This window comes from Oncorhynchus kisutch, linkage group LG4, assembly GCF_002021735.2.
Source record: "Oncorhynchus kisutch isolate 150728-3 linkage group LG4, Okis_V2, whole genome shotgun sequence".
NCBI lineage: Eukaryota > Metazoa > Chordata > Actinopteri > Salmoniformes > Salmonidae > Oncorhynchus > Oncorhynchus kisutch.
Window position 1 is genome coordinate 60098466 of NC_034177.2, and position 24086 is coordinate 60122551.

General features: G+C 40.8%; 1 protein-coding gene across 2 annotated transcripts in view; it reads right to left on the reverse strand.

The window, feature by feature from the left end:
• si:dkey-192p21.6 (heparan-alpha-glucosaminide N-acetyltransferase) overlaps positions 1–24086 on the reverse strand; it is a 40503-nt gene that overhangs the window by 10735 nt on the left and 5682 nt on the right. For both annotated transcript variants that reach the window (XM_020481476.2, XM_031823340.1), the window contains 13 exons: positions 22773–22870; positions 21883–22004; positions 20737–20855; positions 18174–18243; positions 17998–18061; positions 16889–16971; positions 9293–9369; positions 8554–8584; positions 6409–6569; positions 2219–2331; positions 1882–2003; positions 368–491; positions 49–135 (listed from right to left, as the gene is read on the reverse strand). In XM_020481476.2, coding sequence (XP_020337065.1) covers positions 49–135; positions 368–491; positions 1882–2003; positions 2219–2331; positions 6409–6569; positions 8554–8584; positions 9293–9369; positions 16889–16971; positions 17998–18061; positions 18174–18243; positions 20737–20855; positions 21883–22004; positions 22773–22870 — 1271 coding nt within the window. The remainder of the gene's footprint in view (positions 1–48; positions 136–367; positions 492–1881; positions 2004–2218; positions 2332–6408; positions 6570–8553; positions 8585–9292; positions 9370–16888; positions 16972–17997; positions 18062–18173; positions 18244–20736; positions 20856–21882; positions 22005–22772; positions 22871–24086) is intronic.

A 24086-nucleotide genomic window follows, 5' to 3' on the forward strand; every position in this document is an offset into this window, starting at 1 on the left:
GTAAAAACGGTACAAAAATATTGGGTCAAAAACTTGAGGACTGCTTACTTGCATCCCCATGAATCCCATGACAATGGAGTTGATAGTACCCAGAACCCCCTCTGGGTCAAAGGGCTGGGTAGTACGATACATTGCCTGAAAAACACAACATGAGAAGAACTAACAAGCCATTTCCCATGTTAGCAGGTTAATGTAAAGACAATTTCACGAATGTGAAAACATTTTTTTGTATTTGTTTTGTAACAATGTGCTTGCCATTAGATTCCCTATGTTAAGTTGATCTTCTTATCATTTGCTGACCTAAAAAGTGTTCAAATCTTAAATATTATATAAAAAATAGAAGAGAGAAAACTGTAATACTCCTTACCTTGCATGTTGGCCAATGGTAGATGTTATCTCCCAATAACCACTTGTCAATGTACCCAGCTGCTCCCCCAGTACAGTTGGGATAAAGGCCATTATCCCCAATCCCACCTGCCCCTAAATAACCTCTTTTGGAAACAAAATCCTAGATCAGACTTCTACATCTATAGTACAAGTCAAAAGTTTAGACACACCTACTCATTGAAGGGCTTTTATTTATTTGTACTATTTTCTACATTGTAGAACAATAGTGAAGACATCAAAACTACCACAGCATTCTGCAACAAACCGCCAACCCATCTGGTTTGCACTTAGGGGGACTATGATTTGTTTTTCACCAGGACAATGACCCAAAACACACCTCTAGGCTGTGTAAGGGCTATTTCACCAAGAAGGAGAGTGATGGAGTGCTGCATCAGATGACCTGACCTCCACAATCACCTGACCTCAACCCAATGGAGATGGTTTTGGATGAGTTGGACCACAGAGTGAAGGAAAAGCAGCTAACAAGTGCTCAGCATTTGTGGGAACTCCTTCAAGACTGATGGAAAAGCATTCCAAGTGAAGCTGGTTGAGAGAATGCCAAGAGTTTGCAAAGCTGTCAAAGGAAAAAGGTCGCTACGTTGAAGAATTTGTTTAACACTTTTTGGGTTACTACATGATTCCATGTGTTATTTCATAGTTTTGATGTCTTCACTATTATTCTACAATGTAGAAAATAGTTAAAAAAATAAAAAAATAAACCTTAGTGTGTCCAGACATTTGACTGGTACTGTACATCTATTCACAACACACATATTGTACAGTGTATGTTGATGAGAGACAAGGACAATAGTAAAAATGATTTTCATAATCCACATTTAGTCAAACATACTCAGCTGCCTTGGGAGGCACAACAATGCCAGGCAGGGTCAAGCACAGAGGAGAGAGGAGCACAGAAAAACTGAAAAGGAGGAATAGAAGTGGAGCACAGAGAGGACAGAGACAGGGAGGAAGGAGAGTGAGGAAGATGGATCCTCTGCCTTGGTCTAAATGTACATGACAGACTGAGATTGGCTAATTATCCCCTCTGAAGCAACAACCACAGACCCTTAAATCACAGTGACTTATAACACCAGCTAGCTAGCACAACACATGCTGCACAGTGCACACTAACACCTGCCCAGTTAAAGCCACAGACACAACCACAGCCACAGCATCACCCCAGTTTACTGGTCCAAATATCACATCACCATAGCACATATAAATATTGAAAATAATTGTATTCATTGTCATCACTCCTTGGCTTAAAAATTATTTATAAGGTCTCCATATTAGGACAGTCACCCATCCAAATCCCATGGATGTGTGACTTTGTCATAATCTGGACACCATAATGTAGTTACTGTATATTGTAGAGATAATTGTTTATTGGATTTGGTATATCACATAGTGATAATCTATCAAGGTCTTTATAATGATAATCACATGATAAACTGAAAAACCTTTTTAGTGTGTGTATTCAGGCATTTGACTTACGTGGGACAGTTAGGCACAGGCAATAGAAAGGTGAGACACAGCCATAATGTCTCCAGGAGAATAATGAAGATCCACTCTGGCCAATACAAGACCACATCCTGGACAGGGTCCCACCAGCGATCCTACAGTAAGACCAGGCAAAATTCATGTAATTGCCACATTACACTTGGCGTAGTCGGCAGGATGGCATTTTAGGGAATAGCACCCTAGCTTGCCAAGTGTTACATAAAGCAAAAACCTGCGTGTAGCAACCACCTACACTTTCTATGGTCTTATACGGTTGCTTTCCAGAGTGTAATAACTGATGAAAACAAACTTGACAAAGTCCGAGTCTCACCCTGCTCAGTGGGATCTCTCTCATGCCACAGAAAGTCTGCATCAGAGACAGTATGAAGTAGGTGAATCCCAGACGCTGGAGGACTCCAGGGATTCTCAGCCAAGACCAAGATACTGTAACACAGAGAATGACTCTTCACACAGACCTGTGATCATAGACTAGAACACTGACCAGAACACTGTAATACAGCCAGTGTCGCCAACACAGAGAAATGGCTATATTCTGGGCTGTGACTTTGTCATATCCTCATAAGCCTGCAACAAGAACTGCAACAAATACATGTACAGTAGAAAAGCAAAAATGTCTGGAGTTATACTTTTACACTGGATAAATAGGCTATACACTGAGCATTGACGCAATAACAAAATGAAATACAGACATTCTTGAAACGGTGCATAACTATTTCTGATGACTTAAGCTACTATTTGCACAGGAAAGGAATAGTATCAACCATTGACAGCTGGGCGACCACAATAATTCTGTTCCATGAGGGAGGATATGGGTGGAAATGGGTGTCTTCGGATGTTGAGGTGCATGTCCGGGAGGTGGAAGGCTCATCAAAGATTCCCAGTTATCTCCAGGCCCAGGCAAATCGGGGAGGACATGAATGGCCTTCAGTTCGGATATTGATGGTAATCTCCACATTAGTTAATAGAAAATCTCTTTGTGGCACAAAGATCATTCCAAAAATATATAATCCCAATCATTGATCTGGACAAATCAAATAAGAAGCGGAAATGTATTTTTCCACAGGAAAAGAGGAAGCGCTTTGGGTGACTAATAACATGTTTGTTAAGTCCGTAGGTTACACTCCTATGATTTGGTCTCTTGTCTCTGCTATCTCTCACAACACTCATCATTATCAAGTTCAATATGCAAGCATGAAACATCCACAAAAGTTACTTTGAAGTTAATCATTATGGCTACTGCATGGTCTTTGAGTCATGCATCAGTATTAACCCGTTACACTTGTGGGAATTGGCCTATATGGATAAGGGTAAATTGAAATGTTTCTTACAGAAGAAATGTGAAATGCTTATGCATAACCATGGTAGAAATTGAGATGGGAAAAGTATGATATTATAATATGGGAAAAAGGAATTGGGACTCCCAATCACGGCCGGTTGTGATACAGCCTGGAATCGAACCAGGGTCAGGAGGGACGCCTCTAGCACTGAGATGCAGGGCCTTAGACCGCTGCGCCACTCAGGAGCCCTCAAATGGCTTTAATCAATATACTCTGAGTATAAGCTTGTTAAAGATGAAAATTCTAAAACTCAGAGAATTTTCCTGGTTGGAAGTGGCGAATTATTGCAAAGTGGAAATAAATGGGTTCCTGAATCAAATAAAGCATAGTGATGAAGAATTAAATGGAAGGACATTTTATGGAGTGAGACTTGAATCAAAGTTGAATACAGGAAATGTATCCAAACCCCGCAATAAGTTAGGCTATTAGTGTACATGCAATCGCCTCATAACAGCTAAAGCTGACTTGCACTCCAAAAACTGAAACCAACCTGTATATCGGCAGTAAAGCTAACCTTCCCATTTTAACCAGCGGCTGGTCATTTTGAATGGGTAAAAACACATCAAAGGTGTTCATGTGACCACAAGAGCAGTATGCATATTGAACGAATCGAAGCACCTCCATTTCCTTATTAGATAAAACCCAGGGTTAGACATGACAAGGGCATCATGGTGAGGGTGGAGAGAGACAGCGGCAAAACAACACTGTCTACAGTGGTGGATGGTAAAACTCATGATCTTGTTATGAGAGGTTTTACACTACATGGCATCTATAGTCTACAGCTGGCACCATGTAACACTATCTGTTGAAAATGTCCATTACAGCAACACTGGTTGTTTTTGCTCAAATCCTGTTTTTGTTAAATGTCCCCTGATGCTGTGTTCCCCACTGCGAGCAATAACAATATATATTTTTTAACCCGGTTACAGAGACATCCACCCAGGAAAGTCCATTAGCGCCAGGGTTAGCTAATGTGTGAAGGGCGCCCGTTCTGACCCTCGTGGACAGTAATAACTCCACATTGTCCCGACAGCTTTCCTCATTTAACCCTGTCACGTCTCTGGCAGCCAGCCGCTGCCCGCTACCCTATGCTGTCAGACTTCATAATCATAATCCAACAGGGGCTTTACATAAGAAAAACATTGCAATTGTTCCAGAATTTAGCATGGCGACCAAGAACAAGATCTAGGTGTCACGCCCTGACCTTAGAGATCCTTATTATTCTCTATGTTTGGTTAGGTCAGGTTGTGACTCGGGTGGGAAAGTCTATGTTTTCTATTTCTTAGTTTTTTGCAGAGTGTGGTTCCCAATCAGAGGCAGCTGTTTATCGTTGTCTCTGATTGGGGATCATATATAAGTTGTAATTTTTCTTTTGGGTTTTGTGGGGTCTTGTTCAGTGTCTGTAACTGACAGAACTGTTCACGTTCGTTTTGTTATTTTGTTTGTGTTATTTGCAAATAAAAATCATGAACACTTTCCACGCTGCGCTTTGGTCCACTCCTTCTGACAAGAGTTGTTACACTAGGAAACATTGAACTCCACAGTTTGAAATGAAGATACACTATATGTATACAAAAGTATGTGGACACCCCTTCAAATTAGTGGATTATGCTATTTCAGTCACACCGGCTGCTGATCGGTGTATAAAATCAAGCACACTGCCATGCAATCTCCATAGACAAACATTGGCGGTAGAATAGCCTTACTGAAGAGCTCAATGACTTTCAACATGGCACCGTCATAGGATGCCACCTTTCCAACATGTCAGTTCATCAAATGTTTGCCCTGCCAGAGCCACACAAGTTCACAGAACGGGACCGCTAAGTGCTAAAGCTCGCAGCGCATAAAAATAATTTGTCCTCATCTGAACTCACTATAGAGTTCCAAACTGCCTCTGGAAACACAATAACTTTTTGTCAGGTGCTTCATGAAATGGGTTTCAATGGCAGAGTAGCCACACACAAGCCTAAGATCACCATACACAATGCCAAGCATTGGCTGGAGTGGTATAAAGCTTCCCGGCATTGGAAGGGAAAGGGGGATACCTCGTCAGTTGTACAACTGAATGCCTTCAACTGAAATGTGGCTTCCGCATTTAACCAAACATTTCTGAATAAGACAGATGCAGGGGGCTGCCTTAATCGACATCCACATGGACTCTGGAGCAGTGCAAATGTATTCTCTGGAGTGATGAATCCACAGGATGTTGGTGGCACCTTAAATAGGGAGAATGGGCTCATGGAGTGGAATACATCAACACACATGGTTTCCATGTGTTTGATGCCATTCCATTTACTCCATTCCAGCCATTATTATGAGCCGTCCTCTCCACAGCAGCCTCCACTTGATGAATCCCGCTTCACCGTCTGGCAGCCCGACGGACGAAATCTGGCTTTGGCGGACGTCAGGAGAACGCTATCTGCCCCAATGCTTAGTGCCAACTGTAAAGTTTGGTGGAGGATGAATAATGGTCTGGGGCTGTTTTTCATGGTTCAGGCTCCTTAGTTCCAGTGAAGGGAAATCTTAACGCTACAGCATACAATGACATTCTAGACTATTCTGTGCTTCAAACTTTGTGGCAACAGTTTGGGGACTGCCCTTTCCTGTTTCAGCATGACAATGCTACAGAAATGGTTTGTCGACATCTGTGTGGAAGAACTGGACTGGCCTAACCAGAGCCCTGACCTGAACCCCGTTGAACACCTTTGGGATGAATTGGAACGCAGACTGCGAGCCAGGCTTAATCGCCCAGCATCAGTGCCCCGACCTCACTAATACTCTTGTGGCTGAATGGAAGCAAGTCCCTGCAGCAATGTTCCAACATCTAGTGGATGTAGCAAAGGTGGGACCAACTCCATATTAATGCTCATGATTTTGGAATAAGATGTTCGACGAGCAGGTGTCCACACACTTTTGGTCATGTAGTGTATCTAATGGTATCTAAACAATAGTTTTCCAGGAAGATACTGGTGGGGAATGTTTGTAATGACTTGCTACAGATTCAGCTCCTGAACTGCTTCAATAGCAAGAGTTTTATAACTTTAATTACTTATTGGATGTTTCATTACTCCCATATGTTTCTGGTGCATGCATGGTTATGATTTAGGGTTCACAACGTTCCTTGGTAAATCAAACATTTTTTGTAAAAAAAGTGTGTACCTACATAATCCATCCTTTGGAGAGTAGTTCATGAAACAAAAGCCGATAAGGATGAGGACCACAGTTCTCCATGTTAGCTTGCGTATTAGCTGCCGACGGCTAACTCCCCTTTTCTGCATGGAGGTGAAGGCCAATACTACAGACGTCCCAATGATGAACACAAACCTGAATGACACACACAGTGAAACATTACAGTACTCAGAGACAACTCAATTAAAGGGACATTGCACTCGAAGATCAAAGTTTGGCAGATGTTGTCCTACCTCAAAAGCACTCTAATATCAAGATACATCTATGTCCCACACCTTCGACTGTTTGTCCAGCTGTGCTTCAACCCCAAAGGAATGTATAAGATAAGCACCGCAAGTCTAGAAATTACATGATGCTTATCTTGTCCATTCATTTTGGATTGTGGCTTATAGCTGAATCTACAAAATAATTTTGAGGTAAAAAAATAAAATAAAAATTGGACAAACTTTGATTTTGGAGTGTAATATCACTTTAATTAGTTACAATACCGAAGGATAAAGGATAATCTTGCTGGTCAAAGGGTCTAATGCCATTTCCGGATAACTTATATACAGTGGGGCAAAAAAGTATTTAGTCAGCCACCAATTGTGCAAGTTCTCCCACTTAAAAAGATGAGAGAGGCCTGTAATTTTCATCATAGGTACACTTCAACTATGACATTCAAAATGAGAGAAAAAAATCCAGAAAATCACATTGTAGGATTTTTTATGAATTTATTGGCAAATTATGGTGTAAAATAAGTTTCTGGCAAGACTTCTGGCTCTCACAGACCTGTACCTTCTTCTTAAGAGGCTCCCCTGTCCTCCACTCGTTACCTGTATTAATGGCACCTGTTTGAACTTGTTATCACTATAAAACACACCTGTCCACAATCTCAAACAGTCACACTCCAAACTCCACTATGGCCAAGACCAAAGAGCTGTCAAAGAGCTGTCAAACAAAATTGTAGACCTGCACCAGGCTGGGAAGACTGAATCTGCAATAATTAAGCAGCTTGGTTTGAAGAAATCAACTGTGGGAGCAATTATTAGGAAATGGAAGACATACAAGACCACTGATAATCTCCCTCAATCTGGGGCTCCACACAAGATCTCCCCCCGTGGGGTCAAAATGATCACAAGAACGGTGAGCAAAAATCCCAGAACCACACGGGGGGACCTAGTGAATAACCTGCAGATACAATGATCCCAAACACACCGTCCGGGCAACGAAGGAGTAGCTTCGTAAGAAGCATTTCAAGGCCTTGGAGTGGCCTAGCCAGTCTCCAGATCTCAACCCCATAGAAAATCTTTGGAGGGAGTTGAAAGTCCGTGTTGCCCAGCAACAGCCCCAAAACATCACTGCTCTAGAGAAGATCTGCATGGAGGAATGGGCTAAAATACCAGCAACAGTGTGTGAAAACCTTGTGAAGACTTACAGAAAACGTTTGACCTCTGTCATTGCCAACAAAGGGTATATAACAAAGTATTGAGATAAGCTTTTATTATTGACCAAATACTTATTTTCCACCATAATTTGCAAATAAATTCATTACAAATCCTACAATGCGATTTTCTGGATTTTTTTCCTCATTTTGTCTGACATAGTTGAAGTGTACCTATGATGACAATTACAGGCCTCTCTCATCTTTTTAAGTGGGAGAACTTGCACAATTGGTGGCTGACTAAATACTTTTGTGCCCCACTGTAGATAGACTATACTGTTACAGTGATACACACCACCCATGTAAAGTTCCTAACTATGACGCCCTGATACTAATCGCGTCATCACTGCACAATACCCTTCTATGTTCAATAAACATTTGGGACTAAACAATTTAGTGCATAAGATTCAATCATGTTCAGTCTTAAACAAGTGTCTGTATGTCTGAGCAAAAGAGTCCTAACCACACACTGTCAATGAGTTATCAAATTGGTGGAAACAAAAGGTAACGCAACACGCGTCATTGTGGTGTTAGTTACTGTGCAGTGCTAATCAGAGATTGCGTGATCGGTGTGAACTACTTGGCCATGTTCGCAACGTAGGACCATAATTAGCTCGAAGCGTGTGTTAGAGCGTCCTCTGCTCGTGCCTGTAATAATTCTACAGTGATCATGACAGTCGTTGCAGTAAAACCCACCAAGGCATCACAAGATCAGCCACAGTAAGACCTGGAACAAAGAGACATGCTTATAGGTCACACGGATCAATACAGATGGATAGACCAAGCAGACAGACACAGACAGACCATATTCATACTGTCATAAAGTGCATGATTAAATGTAGCCATTCAGTCAGAGAAACTGTGAGAAACAAAACCTACAGTATACCCACTACGCTACTAAATATCTATAGTTCTCGGTTTTCTGTCCAGATAATCAAGACTAGCAATACAAACTGGGCTCCACTCCAAAACAGCCTGGCCGTTTGATTAATAATAATTTATTCAATGCCCCTGAAGTCGTTTTTTTTGTTGCTTTTATAGTTGGACTTTCAGACTGAGTGATTTATAAACGTCCAAACCTCCATGACGGAGCCACGTAGTTATATGAAAATCCATCAACTTTCCATTGGACTCTATACGATTCAGCCGATGTGATGAAGGGGCTATTATGAAGTTTAAATTGAGTTTGCCTTTAAATACTGTTGGAGATGCACTTGGTAATAGTCTCCATTAAGATTTAACATGCAACCCTCCCTCCTCATCTTCCCCTAGGTTGTTAGTGTTATTGATCCATTGGGAGGGTCCTTGATGGCCTAGATAAGAAATTACACCATTGCCCTCCTTGTTGGTTTGAGGCTGAATTTACAGTAGAATTGATCATGGAGAGAGTTTGGTGTGTATGGTGTGGTGATGTATGTTAGAATTGTATACTAACCATTCCAAGGCGCGTGTTCAAATATCCAGTACCCTCCACCTCCATAGTTCACAAAAACCATGATTGTCAGGGAAAGTCTATAAATATTGAAAAAATATATAGATTTCAGTTGAACATATAACCAGCTGGTAGGCTGGCATTGTTATTATTGGACATTGACACCTGGCATGAAATGATAAAGAAAATGTTGGTACAGTACATAACTACTCTGCTTTACATAATTGACTTTGAATAAAGACATGACTTCTGAGTCAAAGATCAAAAGGCCAAGGGTGTGTATATTCTCAGTGGTGTAAAGTACTTATGTAAAAAATACTTTTGCAGTATCTGTACTTTACTTTACTATTTATATTTTTGACAACTTTTACTTCACAAATTCCTAAAGAAAAGAATGTACTTTTAACGTCATACATTTTCCCCTGACACCCAAAAGTACTCTTTACATTTTGAAAGCTTAGCAGGACAGCAAAATCATCCAAATTCACACACTTATCAAGAGAACATCCCTGGTCATCTCTTCTGCCTCTGATCTGGCGGACTCACTGAACACATGCTTTATTTGTAGATTATGTCTGAGTGTTGAAGTGTGCCCTTCGCTATAAGAAACAAGAAAAGTGTGCCGTCTGGTTTTCTTAATATGAGGAATTTGAAGTGATTTATACTTTGCCTTTAACTGGGTGACTACCCCTTTTACTTGAGTCATTTTCTATTAAGATGTCTTTATGACAATTGGGAACTTTTTCCACCACTGTATATTTTCACCCACCGAAACGTAATACAAGGTAATGCAATCTAAGCATAATGAATCACTCAGGAAATGAACACTTGTCCTCTAGATCTACTCGTGCAGGACTGCTGACTAAAGACTTTGACTCTAATTTATGATACACTTATAACTTAGTGCTCGCGAGGGCCGCTGAAACACAGCATACATGATGAAATACCACACTGAATCAGCTGCTACGGGAGACGGGTGTTTGTGTCACATTTCAGAAAATGGGTATTTACATTTACATTGCACAAATTTGCTTCATAGGTATAGTGCCATAGCTTTCTCAATGGCAGATTCACTCCTTTCACCAGCTATAAAATACCATTTCTGCTTTTGATTCATGAGTAACGTTAATGGAAAAAAATAAACCATTATTTGAGGACCATAAAGCAAAGCTCCCAGTAGAGGTGATCTGATAAGGTGCACTGTGTCTACCTCAGCTTGAGCCTCGCTTGTTTTTCCGCCCAGATTCAATTAAGAAGCACACCAGAAGCCATTACTGCTCCTTTTAGCCCTAACCTGCTGATACAAGATTTGAATCTGGCACTATCATCTCAAAAGGGATATTAAAGCCAAGCGAACTCTGTTGCATACACACATGCATATACACAGGCATACACGCACACATACATTCATACTCGTATGCACACGCATTGCAGGCACGCATGCGCACATGCACAGAAACACACGTCACATGCATCCTCATTCCGATTGTAACGAGTACGTCCATTAGTTGTCATAGAGACAGAGACAAAGGTTAAGTCATTTTCCCGATGAAGCCTGTGTAAATTGCTGCAATATAACGACTTATTGCCAATCTTATAAATTAAAAGCATTTGGTATCTGACTCTCTGGCCTACATCTTTGAGAGAACCATCTTAGTCAGATTAAATTACCAATTCCTAAACCTTCCAATGCCTTATGAAATTGGCTTGTGACAGAGGGCAAAAGATTGTGATTATTAAGCTACTTTACAATGCAAAACATGAGCGCTTCACTCATTAAGTTCAAATTCCAATGATTGTCAGGTTAAAGCACCTAATTTGAATAGACTTGATTGTGTTCATTTTTACCACTTTATCAGCAAACGGAATCATTGAAGCTTCTCAGCATAGTAATAACGATTCTGTGATAAACAGTTTGACGAACACCCACCAGATACAGGTGAATGACAACAAAACGCCACCTAACTTCTAGACAGACACAACGTCATGACTAATACAGTGGTTATCATTGGATAAAAATAACACAAGTAGTACAATGTGGGATTAAAATGGATTTAATTGACATTTTTTTGGTCAACAACCCACACAAAATACTACAATTCTAAAAATGTATTAATGAAAAAATACGATTAATGAAAAAGTATTCACCCCCTGAATCAATACATGTTAGAAACACATTTTGCGGTGATTACAGCTGATTACAGCAGTTTCTTTCCTGAAAAGCTCCTTGGTCTTTGTAGTTGAATCAGTACTTGAAATTCAGTACTTGACTGAGGGACCTTATTAATGTTGTTTGTATGGGAGACAGAGGAACCCTGATTATTTCACACAGAGTGAGTCCATGCAACTTATTATGTGATTTGTTAAGCCACATTTTATTCCTGCAGGCTTGACCAAACAAATCGGGTGAATGCAATGACTAGATTTTAGCTATTTAGTTTGTATTAATTTGTAAACCTTTGTATCATTTTCTTTTCACAGACATTATGGATGAAACGGCTGTCTTGGGTGGAAGAAGGAGAGGACCAAAGCGCAGCGTGGTTAGTGTTCATCTTAATTTAATAATAATCAAAAACTGAACACAAAACAACAAAAGTGACAACCGAAACAGTTCTATCTGGTGCAGACACACAAAGACTGAAAACAACCACACACAAACCCCCAAAGAAAACAGGCTACCTAAATATGGTTCCCAATCAGAGACAATGACTAACACCTGCCTCTGATTGAGAACCATATCAGGCCAAACAAGAAACCCAACCTAGAAACCCAAAACATAGAATACCCACCCAACTCACGTCCTGACCAACTAAAACAAAGAAATAACACAAGAACTAGGGTCAGAACGTGACAATGGAGTATTTTGTGTAGATCAATGGCAAAAAAAGACAACTAAATATTTTTCAATCCCACTTTGTAACGCAACAAAACGTGGGGGGAAAAAATCAAAGTGGGTTAAGACTTATTATATCCACTGTGGATGCGCTTGGGACGATAATACCATCACATTTTTGGGGGTTTTGATCTCTTTACATGCATCAGCAATTAGGCTTTAAGTTCTATACACTGCCTCTACAAGCAAATGGATGGCTACACTCAATCACTATTGAGTATTGAGTTACTTACATTATCGCTAGCCACATCAAGTACATGGAAACCCAATCTAGTCATAACAAATGTCTCGTACTTGAGAGGAAATGTCATGCTGCTTATTTCAGTGGCCAAATATCAAAGCACAGAATGAAAAGTATACTGTCCCCTCAATAAACATCCACCTATCGATCAAGTCTATTCATAACATTGGTGCACGTACAGTGCATTCAGAAAGTATTCAGACCGCTTGACTTGTTCCACATTCTGTTACGTTACAGCCTTATTCTAAAATCAATTTTTTTAAATTCCATCAATCTACACACAATACCCCATAATGACATAGCGAAAACAGGTTAGTATACATTTTTTTTTAAATTAAAAAACACTCCTGCGTTGTCTTGGCTGTGTGCTTAGGGTCGTTGTCCTGTTGGAAGGTGAACCTTCCCCCCCAGTCTGAGGTCCTGAGCGCTCTGCAGCAGGTTTTCATCAAGGATACATACACTCCGTTCATCTTTCCCTCGATCCTGACAAGTCTCTCAGTCCCTGAAAAACTTTCCCACAGCACGATGCTGCCACCACCATACTTCACCGTAGCGATGGTGCCAGGTTTCCTCCAGACGTGACGCTTGGCATTCAGGACAAAGAGTTCAATCTTGGTTTCATCAGACCAGAGAATCTTGTTTCTCATGGTCTGAGAGTCCTTTAGGTGCCTTATGGCAAACTCCAAGCGGGCTGTTATGTGCCTTTTACTGAGGAGTGGCTTCCGTCTGGCCACCCTACCATAAAGGTCTGATTGGTGGAGCGCTGCAGAGATGGTTGTCCTTCTGAAAGGTTCTCCCATCTCCACAGAAAAACTCTGGAGCTCTGTCAGAGTGGCCATCGGATTCTTGGTCACCTCCCTGAACAAGGCCCTTCTCCCCCGATTCCATAATTTGGCCGGGCGACCAGCTCTAGGAAGAGTCTTGGTGGTTCCAATCTTCTTCCATTTTAAGAATGATGGAGGTCACTGTGTTCTTGGGGACCTTCAATGCTGCAGAAATGTTTTGGTACCCTTACCCAGATCTGTGCCTCGACACAATCCTGTCTCGGAGCTCTACGGAAAATCCATTCGACCTCATGGCTTGGTTTTTTGCTCTGACATGCACTGTCAAATGTGAGACCTTAGAAAGACAGGTGTGTGCCTTTCCAAATCATGTCCAATCAATTGAATTTACCACAGGTGGACTCCAATCAAGTTGTAGAAACATCTCAAGGATGAACAATGGAAACAGGATGCACCTGAGCTCAAATGTTGAGTCTGATAGCAAAGGCTCTGAATACTAATGTAAATAAGATATTTCTGTTTGATTTATTTTTTATAAATTTGCAAACATTTCAAAAAAACTGTTTTTGCTTCATCATTATGGGGCATTGTGTATAGCTTGATGAGAAAAAAACATTTATTTAATCCATTAATCCATTAGAATAACGCTGAAACGTAACAAAATGTGGAAAAAGTCAAGGGGTCCGAATACTTTCCGAATGCACTGTAACTATCTTTGTTATTCATTATATGAATGCCAGAATGTTAGCAGGGTAGCCCTAACCCTAACCATGCTATATGACATGAGTTTAGATGACAAAGGTTAAATGTCGCTATTTTGTCATATTCTAGTGAGACATGTTATTGGCTCAGCCCCCTGGTTCCATTTGTAAGTTACACTATACTGTTTTGCTGTAATTGTTGTTGCATCTTCAATTTATTACAACTAATCTTTAGCGCAATCTTTAAAATAAGTGAAACGGCTGAAGGCTTTTAGAAGTGCCACAAAGACTAAAATCAAGATCCTTTTCGAAAAATGTAAAGCGCAAACAAAGTCGAGCTCTCCTCTATAACTCACGGTAGTGGAGTCTGAGGAATGAGCTGAAAAGTCTTTCAGAGTAGAAGAAACTCCTTTTTGGCTTCAAAAATGTGCCAGCCTTCATGGCAGATGACTGATGCCTCTTTCCCTCAGTGAAAAGTTGTTACTTACTGGCCTCGGGATCATAACTCATCCAGCCAAGGTGCATTGGAACCTTAATCTTGAGCTTTGATAAAGCACGTCTCGAAGGTATAGGAATCATTCAACTGCTACAGGAACCAATATGAGCACATCGATACGTCACAGATTGTTTCAGCGGCGTATCTTCTCAGGCAAATGTAACTCTTGTATTACATATGATTAAAAACCTGTTAACTTTACTTGAAGAGAATATACATTCGTACAAAAGGCATTCGTAACATCTTTATGAAACCAGCCTTTAAAACCTTTTGTGAGTGTTGCGGTAAAAGGTTTTTAGCACATTTATTCAACATCATTCACGAAATAAAAGTCTCTCGGAATAAATCCTTATTTCATTTCAGCATTGTACAATGGAAATTTGATACGGCCACAGTACCCAGCCTTCTGTCACACGCTTCACGTAACAGACTGGGAGCAGCATGGGGTTGGCGGTCAGTGACAGTGTGCATTGTGTGTTTTGCATCCTCTCTTGAGATCTTTCAAGTTGGCAAGTTGCCACTGGGTGAAACAGCCGTTGGAATTATCAATATGACCCTATTGAATTAGGAACTTTTTTTGTGACGACATCTGGGACAAGTTGGATTTGAAGCAAACGGAGTGCCTGGCCTACCTGGCCTACAGCGCCTTCTGGTCTGGAGCACCATTCGTAAACTTCATGTTAGGCCTACATGATGTTTTCTGCCAATAACAGCCAGAAACAAGTGCTATAAGGATAACACACGGGTTGGGTTGGGTACTGTGGCTGTGGAACTAAAAATGTCAGTTGTACAATGGATACATGAAGATCTATTTCAGTGTTACTGATAACTTTTCGTTCTGTAATGAAAAAATCATTTTATTTTGAAAAATCCCGATGAAAGATATTGAATAAATGCATTATGGAGGTTGTTATGAATCAACCCATGTTGTACGTCCCCCATCCACACTAGCACCAGAGTCCTTCTGTCTTCTAGTAAGAGCCATAACTACAGGAACATGTCATCACAGTGACATATAACTAAATGTTACCGTCAGTGACATATGTTAGCCTACATTTCAACATTCTGATATGTTTCTGATGAGATAGGTCTGTCATTGATTATGTGTGAAAAGCCCAGAGTAAAGTTACTGGTTAGTGTCAGGGAACAGTAGTAAGAACACTTGTTTTCACAAGCTTCTAATTGGGCCTTTAGCTTGTACTTCTATTCTCTAGAGCATGTGAAAATGTGATTTATTACTACGATTTATTATACGGTAATGTATCTACTGGGTGCTGGGAATTGCCAGGGACTGGCACGATACGACGTTATCACGATACTTAGGTGCTGATACAGTATGTATTGCGATTCTCACAATTCTGCATGTATTGTGATTTGAATCCCGCTTTTTAATTGTGATTTGATGTTCCAAACATATTGCTCACTATATGTCTGCTGCAGAGGGACACGAGAGAGAGAGAGAGAGAGAGAGAGAGAGAGAGAGAGAGCGCGTGAGAAAACGAGTTCTGATCAGTCAGGGAAATAAAAGTGCTGAAAACATACTCGCTCACCATTTCAAAAGAAGACGTAGATCAAGCTATAGGATGAAAAATGCAGGCGTTTTGGCGCAGGTACAGCCAACTGGTGCTAGCTTACACTACCTATAGTACAGTAGCGTTAGGATGTCTACAGTAGCGTTGGGATTTTTACAAATCGATACTTGGATTCAATTATCGATAAATCATATAATTTCCCCAAAAATATTGTTTATATGTAACTATTGATTTTCTTCCCTCCATCACTAGTATCTACATCATGGTCATTTCCTGGTAACTTAACGCATTTTGAAACAACGTGATGATGAGCAGTTTCATTTTCCCGGTTGAGGAAGGCTTGATATGTTGATTTGAAGATATACAGTCGGACCAAAATTAATATTAAGTCAGCTTGAGCAGACACAGTGAAGGAGATTTCAACATTTACAAAAGCATCAGATGAAGGGAGCAGACATGGAGAAGTCTGCAACGATACTAAAAACCTGGCTCTGGAAAGCCCTTTCCATTCTATCCCAGCTGTAGATCTATGGCTCAGTGAATATGTGCTGATATGTTGATGGTATTATTACATCAATTATTTGGCGAAGGGGAGGTCAAACCCACACCAGCTTCCTGTTTCCAGAGAGGCGTGCTTTGTGTTTGCCCCGAGGCCACTATTAAGTAGAGCAGGGATCCAAGATTAAATCACACCACTCCTGTCCAACAGAAATACGCTGTTCTCAACCATAGATAGACAACAAGATATTACGAATCATGCCCAAAGCGATTGCCTGAAAACAAAGGCTCAAGTGACCATGCAACCAGACAGTGACCCGTATAATATGTTGTTATACAATACATACGTTTGTGTTCTGTATAACTTCAGCATGCCTATGATTAGCCTGAAATCAATTAGTATGTAAACAAGCCATACGTGGCGATAGAGAGAAACAATCAATGCCATGTACATACCCTCGGAAAGTGTCCAGTGAGCGCAGTCGTGTTGGTTTTGGCTGGGCAGTGTTAACCTCGTCCCCACAACCTTGGGTTTCATCCTGAAAAAAAGGTTTCATTTTTTGGGGGGGCTACTTTACATTACTTAGGCCTTATACCAAAGTACAAGCCGGTGTAATAACCTGTTATAACCATTTAATAAGCTAGCGAGTACAGTACAAGCAGCTATGACTTACATACTTGTTGCACACTACATAAGTCACACCTGAATAAATAAATACCCTTGAATAATGTAAACAGTACAGTATGTAATGTTTCACTGTTGGCAAAAAACGTGATTTTTGTTTGGTTGAAATCCATAGTCAAATCATGCTTACTTGATATTAGCGCCTCCGCTAGTGTGTAGCAAACCCAAAGTAAACTTGAATTTGCAGTTACAGAGTAGAGAAATGAGTCAGATTGATCCAGTTGGACTTGTATGTCTCTATCCTTCTTTCTAGCCTTGCTGAGTAGTAGTTGGCTGCTACTTCCTTGTTTTGTAAAGAGCAGGCTTAGATTACTCTGGCCTGCTGCCCTCCCAGTTTGAATACCATGGCCTGTTGGCCTCCATGCAGCAGTTTGGAGGGCCAGAGCAGGAAGACACTAGCACTAATTCTGTATGATGGATCTGACTGCCATCATGAGAGCATATGGGAGATGAAGGCCTCTTCCTCGAGAAGATGAGAGGAGCTATTCATGATCTCCAAAAATACGCAGGAGCCTGTCAGGCTGTCACGTCATGGACCAAGACAAGATGATAGATACAATGCTTGATCTATCACTAATGTAGGTCTGCTGACTCTGCTAACATTTGTATCAATTATCATATTAGTATCTCACAAATGGCTTAGTGACCAGAGTCTGCAGGCTTTCATTCATTTCATATGCCTCTTAAACTTAATAGAAAAAGTGCATGAAAACATTTCAATGCATTTGGTAGATCAAAGCTGAAGTCAAGTTTAGATTCCAGAGGACAATGAATTCTATAAGATAAGTGATGTTTTGGATGTAGAAACGCAATGTGTTGTATGGAGAAACATAAATCCTAATTTGAGATTTGCGTTGTGATAAGTGAATATTACACTTACATCCATTGCATGTTGTGGTCCTCCGTGACAAATGGTCTTGATGAGCTTCGTCGTACAACGCCTCCTGTAGACAGAAAACAAGGAGCTTCAACTGTCACAGCACGTCAGTTATGCTTCAGATCAAAGCAGACATGTATTTAGAAAGTTCACTGTAAAAATGATTTCAAATACAGTACCTGTACAGGTAGGGAACAAGGACACATAGGAGACTAATAAGTGCCAGTAGAAGAGCTGCCACCAACAGAGCTGTACAACAAGATCAAAAGAGGATGAGTCAGTGGAGGGCACATGCGAATAGGAAGCGGGGGAACGGATCTCCTTGCAAATTTGGGACATACAAAAAAATTATAAAACAGATTTTTTGAAATAATCCTAGTAAATTAAACTATTACAAATAATGAGTTCATAACTGAATAGAGTTTTTAAATTACCCAAATCCTCTCTGACTGAACTGAAGAGAGAAACCAGACAACAACTTCCTGTGTTACATCACTGCCCAGTCTGGATGTCCATGTCAGGAGAGTTATATACCCCTCTATCAAAACAGGATCTGACTAGGGATACGAGGGCTAAATACCACTTCCAGGCCAGCTCAAACGATTTCTCAGCATTGTCAGTCTCTAAGCTCCCCAGTGGCTTACTGTCACCCAACCAGGTGACCAGGGGATCCCTCAAGAGACAAACCCAGCCCAATATGAAATTCTAAACCAATCCATCACAGAGCAGTCAATCTATGTAATCTAAGTGACAGTAGAGTACAACCCCCCCCCCCCCTCCTCCTCAGTGTGCCTGGCACCTACTACCATAACCCGTTCAAAGCCACTTAAATATTTTGTCTTGTCCATTCACCCTCTGAATGGCACACAAACACAATCCATGTCTCAGTTGTCTCAAGGCTTTAAAATCCTTCTTTAACCCTGTCTCCTCCCCTTCATCTACACTGATTGAAGTGGATGTCAAAAGTGACATCAAATAAGGGATTCTAGGTTTCCCCTGGATTCACCTGGTCAGTCTGTGTCATGGAAAAAGCAGGTGTCCTTAATGTTCTGTACACTCAGTGTATGTCAGGGGCCGGGCCACGGAAAGAATAGTGATATTGCCTTCTTGGATAGGTTAATGTGCTAAATTGAAAGATAATAGCCATATAATACACAAATAAATAAATTGGCCAAACAAGTGTCATTGACCTATAGAATATGAAAACAGCTATGTAATTAGAGGACTCAAAGCAGAGGGGACAGGAAATGCCGTGCTCCCTGTTTGTCGCAGAGTGGAAAAACAAACACGGAGCCCGTTTTAATCCTTGGTTGAATACACACGGTGACATCCGCTCTGAACAAAGACTGCGCACGGGATCCCTTCTGAAAAAGACCTTCATGACTCTCAAAACACGGAGAGGGTAAAGTCCTTATCCTCAACATAGAAATGTGATATGAAAGGAAATCATGTCCTGGTTAAAATAATCAAATCGCTTTACATATGTACAGTAGAGTCATCTTCATTGTCAGCTAAATAACTTACAGATTCAGGATCAGTTTCATTTAAACTCAACACTGAAACCGCAACGGACATGGAAATTAGATCCTAAAATGACCTTGAGGCATGTATATTAGTTAGATGAATGCTTGTTAATGGTCACTATACCACAAACCACTCAGGAAGCAATATGGCTTAGATTAACCACACAGGTGACTTGTGGTCTGGGGTACTGTATGTGCAATACAGTGCTAACAACATTAGAGAGTGGACTTGCATGTCCACTGTAATATTCAATGGTGTTATAGCTCATGAGACCTGGTTACAATTGTCATATACGCAGAGTTACAGGACCGCAACACATTCTCTATCACATATACTGTATTTCAAACATAAATGTACCTCACAGATGCAAGTCACAACTCAGTATAAAGTTAACTTTTTAAATTGCAAAAGGCCAACTCTAACCTGCTCCCTCTGCCTTTCGCTTCTGTTGACGACCAGCCTGTTACTTAAAGTTGAGAGAGCCCTATGGGGCCTGACTATAATCACAGGACAGTGAAGTAAATGGAAGCTGATCATAATGTGGGGTGATGCAGTCACACTAGTCACATATCTGCCAGATAATGGCTACTTGGCCTTAACAGTCCGATCTACAACACAATCTGCAGTATTGTTAAGTGGAGTGTACATTATAGAGAGAGAAGCTTTCAAAATCCCATTACGGCTTAATCCCTTCACGCTCCCTAATGTATTACCCAGAATCTCTTTCCTGCTCAGAGCACTGACCAAAACAAACAGAAAAGCTTTTATTTTGATCCGTTTTCAAGAACGGCCATCTTATCTAATCGATACGCATCTTGTCCCATGAGAGGAAAGAGGTTTCCTTCTCAACAGAAGTGTACAACACAGCTGATGTCTCTTCTTTGCTGTCTCAATTAGGAACTGTGAGGATCCAATCACAGGCTTAGCCTGACTCCTAGAAGGAGTCACCAGTACATTAGTACTTTCTACTTAAAATGTTATTGTCATTTTGCCTACCATCCACTGTACTCAATAATTGTGATGCCACAAAAAGTATATAAAAATGCAAACAGTCCATATCTTAAATCATCTTATCTGTAAAATAAAATGGTCAAATTTGTCACATTTTCTGTCAAATAATTTTCTAAATCGAGTATCTATTATCTAGTATATAAAACAATGGTGCTGTTCTAAATGTTTTGTTTTCAAAATGACAGGAAATAGTTTTTGTTAACTCACGGAAATAGATGTTACTTGGACTGACATCCACAGTCTGATAGCAAATGACATTGATGGGATATTCTGACTCTTGGATCCAGACAGAGTAATGGGCAGCTTCTTCATACAACTGACTCCAACTGTATCAACAACAATGCACTCAATAAGGGAAAGACACTCATCATTACATTCATCACCAAAAAGCATGCATTTGATTGTCCTTTTAGTCTGCTGTATCATACATTCACTGGACATTGCTACAGTACACTTGAGTATGAATTTCCCTTTGACCTTAGGGGTAAAATGGTCCTTTCCACGCTATGCCCTCTGAGGTTTCTGCACAGAAATAAATGTAGCTTGTGGGGACACCTAGTGTCTATAAGCCAGTAGTGCAGCCTTCAGCTGTATCCTATACATCTCCGGTTTCAACACCCCAAAATGTGCATTACAAGCTCTTAATGATATATCTTGGGGATGACATACTAGCTATCACATGGAGTGTTTTTTTTTTAAGGGATAAAGGAAATCGATAGTGGCTCAGTCTGGTTAGGGACCTCAGCATTGATCTATAGGAAGCCCAAGACTAGACCTCAGCTGAAGAGGAGAAGAGAAACCTGCCCCTGCCTTGTTGTGTGAAACTAGATCCCTTGGAGCACGTTCAAGGGTGAGCCCCAAATGGAATGCTCTGCCCTGACCTCTTGTACAGGTCTGATTGTTTATAAATATGGCCACCGCCTCTTCTTGTAGAACGTCTCTTCTGAGGTTTCCACCAGACATGTTTCTTTGCCAGCTTAATGGCTCTTTCCTATATTATTGGAGTGTCAGCTCCTATTAACCCCAAAAAGGGGCCTCTGATCAATACTCGGCGAGGTAGTTTCAGCAGGAGCATATATGTCTGGCTCAGAAAGCAGGTCGGGATTACATTCCCACCCCAGTAAATAACCGAATGGATTTCAAATGCAATCATTGGAATGCCAATGCAGTATATTCTGCTCTGTGTCAAGACCTGGGAACATTACAGACCTGCAACCTTCAAATATCATGCTTAATTCTTGTATTTTGCTCATTGATGGCAACACTATCTATGGCAATTGTTATGCATTGCCTATGGAGATGCCATTCCAGTCATATGCCTAATTATACGCTCAATATCTATGAATACATTACCTGCAGAGAGTCGTGTTTCTGCCCATTGGTTGTAACTGCAGTGTCAGAGTGAGGACGGTGCTGACCACGACAGATGCATTCTGGGGACCATTTAGAACACTGACCAGGGGCTGGTACAGACACTGCAATGGGGGAGAAAACAGGCTAAGCAGATTCTGAGAAGGCACAGGTTTGTGACGTTTGGTTATGATGTTGCTGTCGAACCCACCGTATAACTTTCTTTGTTTCATACAAATACGGAAGCATGATATGCTATGTCATGTGCACCTTGGACCAGATATACCTAGCATTGTTGCACCTGTGAATGGAGCTAAAATACACAACTGTCTTTTTTACATTTTTACCTAAATATTGTATTACCTCTCGGAATCTCTCATTTACTTTTTTTTATACCCTTTTCAACCTTGTAGCAGTAATAGACACTGTACCTTGTAGCAGTAATAGACACTGTACCTTGTAGCAGTAATAGACACTGTACCTTTTAGCAGTAATATACACTGTACCTTGTAGCAGTAATAGACACTGTACCTTGTAGCAGTAATATACACTGTACCTTGTAGCAGTAATAGACACTGTACCTTTTAGCAGTAATATACACTGTACCATGTAGCAGTAATAGACACTGTACCTTGTAGCAGTAATATACACTGTACCTTGTAGCAGTAATATACACTGTACCTTGTAGCAGTAATAGACACTGTACCTTGTAGCAGTAATAGACACTGTACCTTGTAGCAGTAATAGACACTGTACCTTGTAGCAGTAATATACACTGTACCTTGTAGCAGTAATAGACACTGTACCTTGTAGCAGTAATAGACACTGTACCTTGTAGCAGTAATAGACACTGTACCTTGTAGCAGTAATAGACACTGTAATAGACACTGTACCTTGTAGCAGTAATCAGATGTGTAGAGGACATCAACTCCGGTTGGTAGCTGGTTATGGAACGTAAGACATGCCTGGTCTAATTTCAATGCAGGCCGTCCTAAATACAATGGATTCATAACAATATTGATACTGTAATTTTACAATTCCATTTAAAAAGCTTGATCTGAATCTTAAAGATAAAACAAGCTTTGTAAGACTGGGCCCAGCGCCACGAGTGGGCAAAACAGTTTTATGTCCCTATATATAAAAACAGCAACAAAAAAAAAAGGTCAAATGATTGAGTGACAGGTTGGCGCAAAATCTGTGTGCCAGCTTCGCTGTGTCAGCATAACGGACAGAGCACGTCGGTGTGTGTAGGGGGGCTATGGAAGGTCACTGGGGTGGTTAGGTATGAATCCTTTGGGTTTCCGTACAAAGAGGGGGAAAAATGCTTCTCATCTGTGGTCGGCTAAGTGAATAACGTGATACGCCTACGCCTGTGATATTTTATTATGATTTATAAGGGCGAGGTCAAGTTTGCCATTGAAGCTGCTTCACTCAACTCTGCCACACTCCTCACCACTACAGAGTTTTGGGTAGGTTCTTAACTAGCTGAAAGAAGAAAGAAAACATGCCTGAACGATTCAGCGAACGCAACAGTCAACTGGTGGAAGCCCTGCGTGACCTTGACCCAGTGAGACATGACTTTCTAGATGTGAAAAATGTGAAACCCCTGCTGGATCGAAGTAAAACAGATTCGGTGGAAGCTGAGTTTAGTGTCGCTCGCCAGTTTTTGCAGACTGAAATCGCCGGCTCCAATGAGGACAAATGCACCCCACTAGATATCCTGCACCGATTCTCTGGGGCTCTCTCCGCTATGCCGACCGTGCTTACTGACACATGGACTGACTTTAGGGGCATCCACAGCTACATATGAGAACTCATTTTCCACTTTGACAAATGTGTTCAGTCAGCACAGAAGAAACATGCTACACCTGAGGAAAGCTCAACTAATCCAACTGGCATTTGAAGGGGATGTCACAAGAACGTTTTGGAATGGAATGATCGATTTCTCAGGAAGCATGGCTGCATCTCACTGTAGTAGGCTATGTTTTGGTTATTTGGATCTCCATTTTCCGTGTTTGTTTATGGTTAATGTAATTAGCCTAAGTATAGATTGTGTCATGGATTTTTCGATGAGATATTTAGTTTACTATGCCTACTTGGTACCACTGTTTTGATCCGTTTACATTCATTCGTTCACATTCGCAGTTGTGTCGGTATACTAAGCCACACTGCTATTCATTATTTTGGTTTGCATGCATGATTAACTA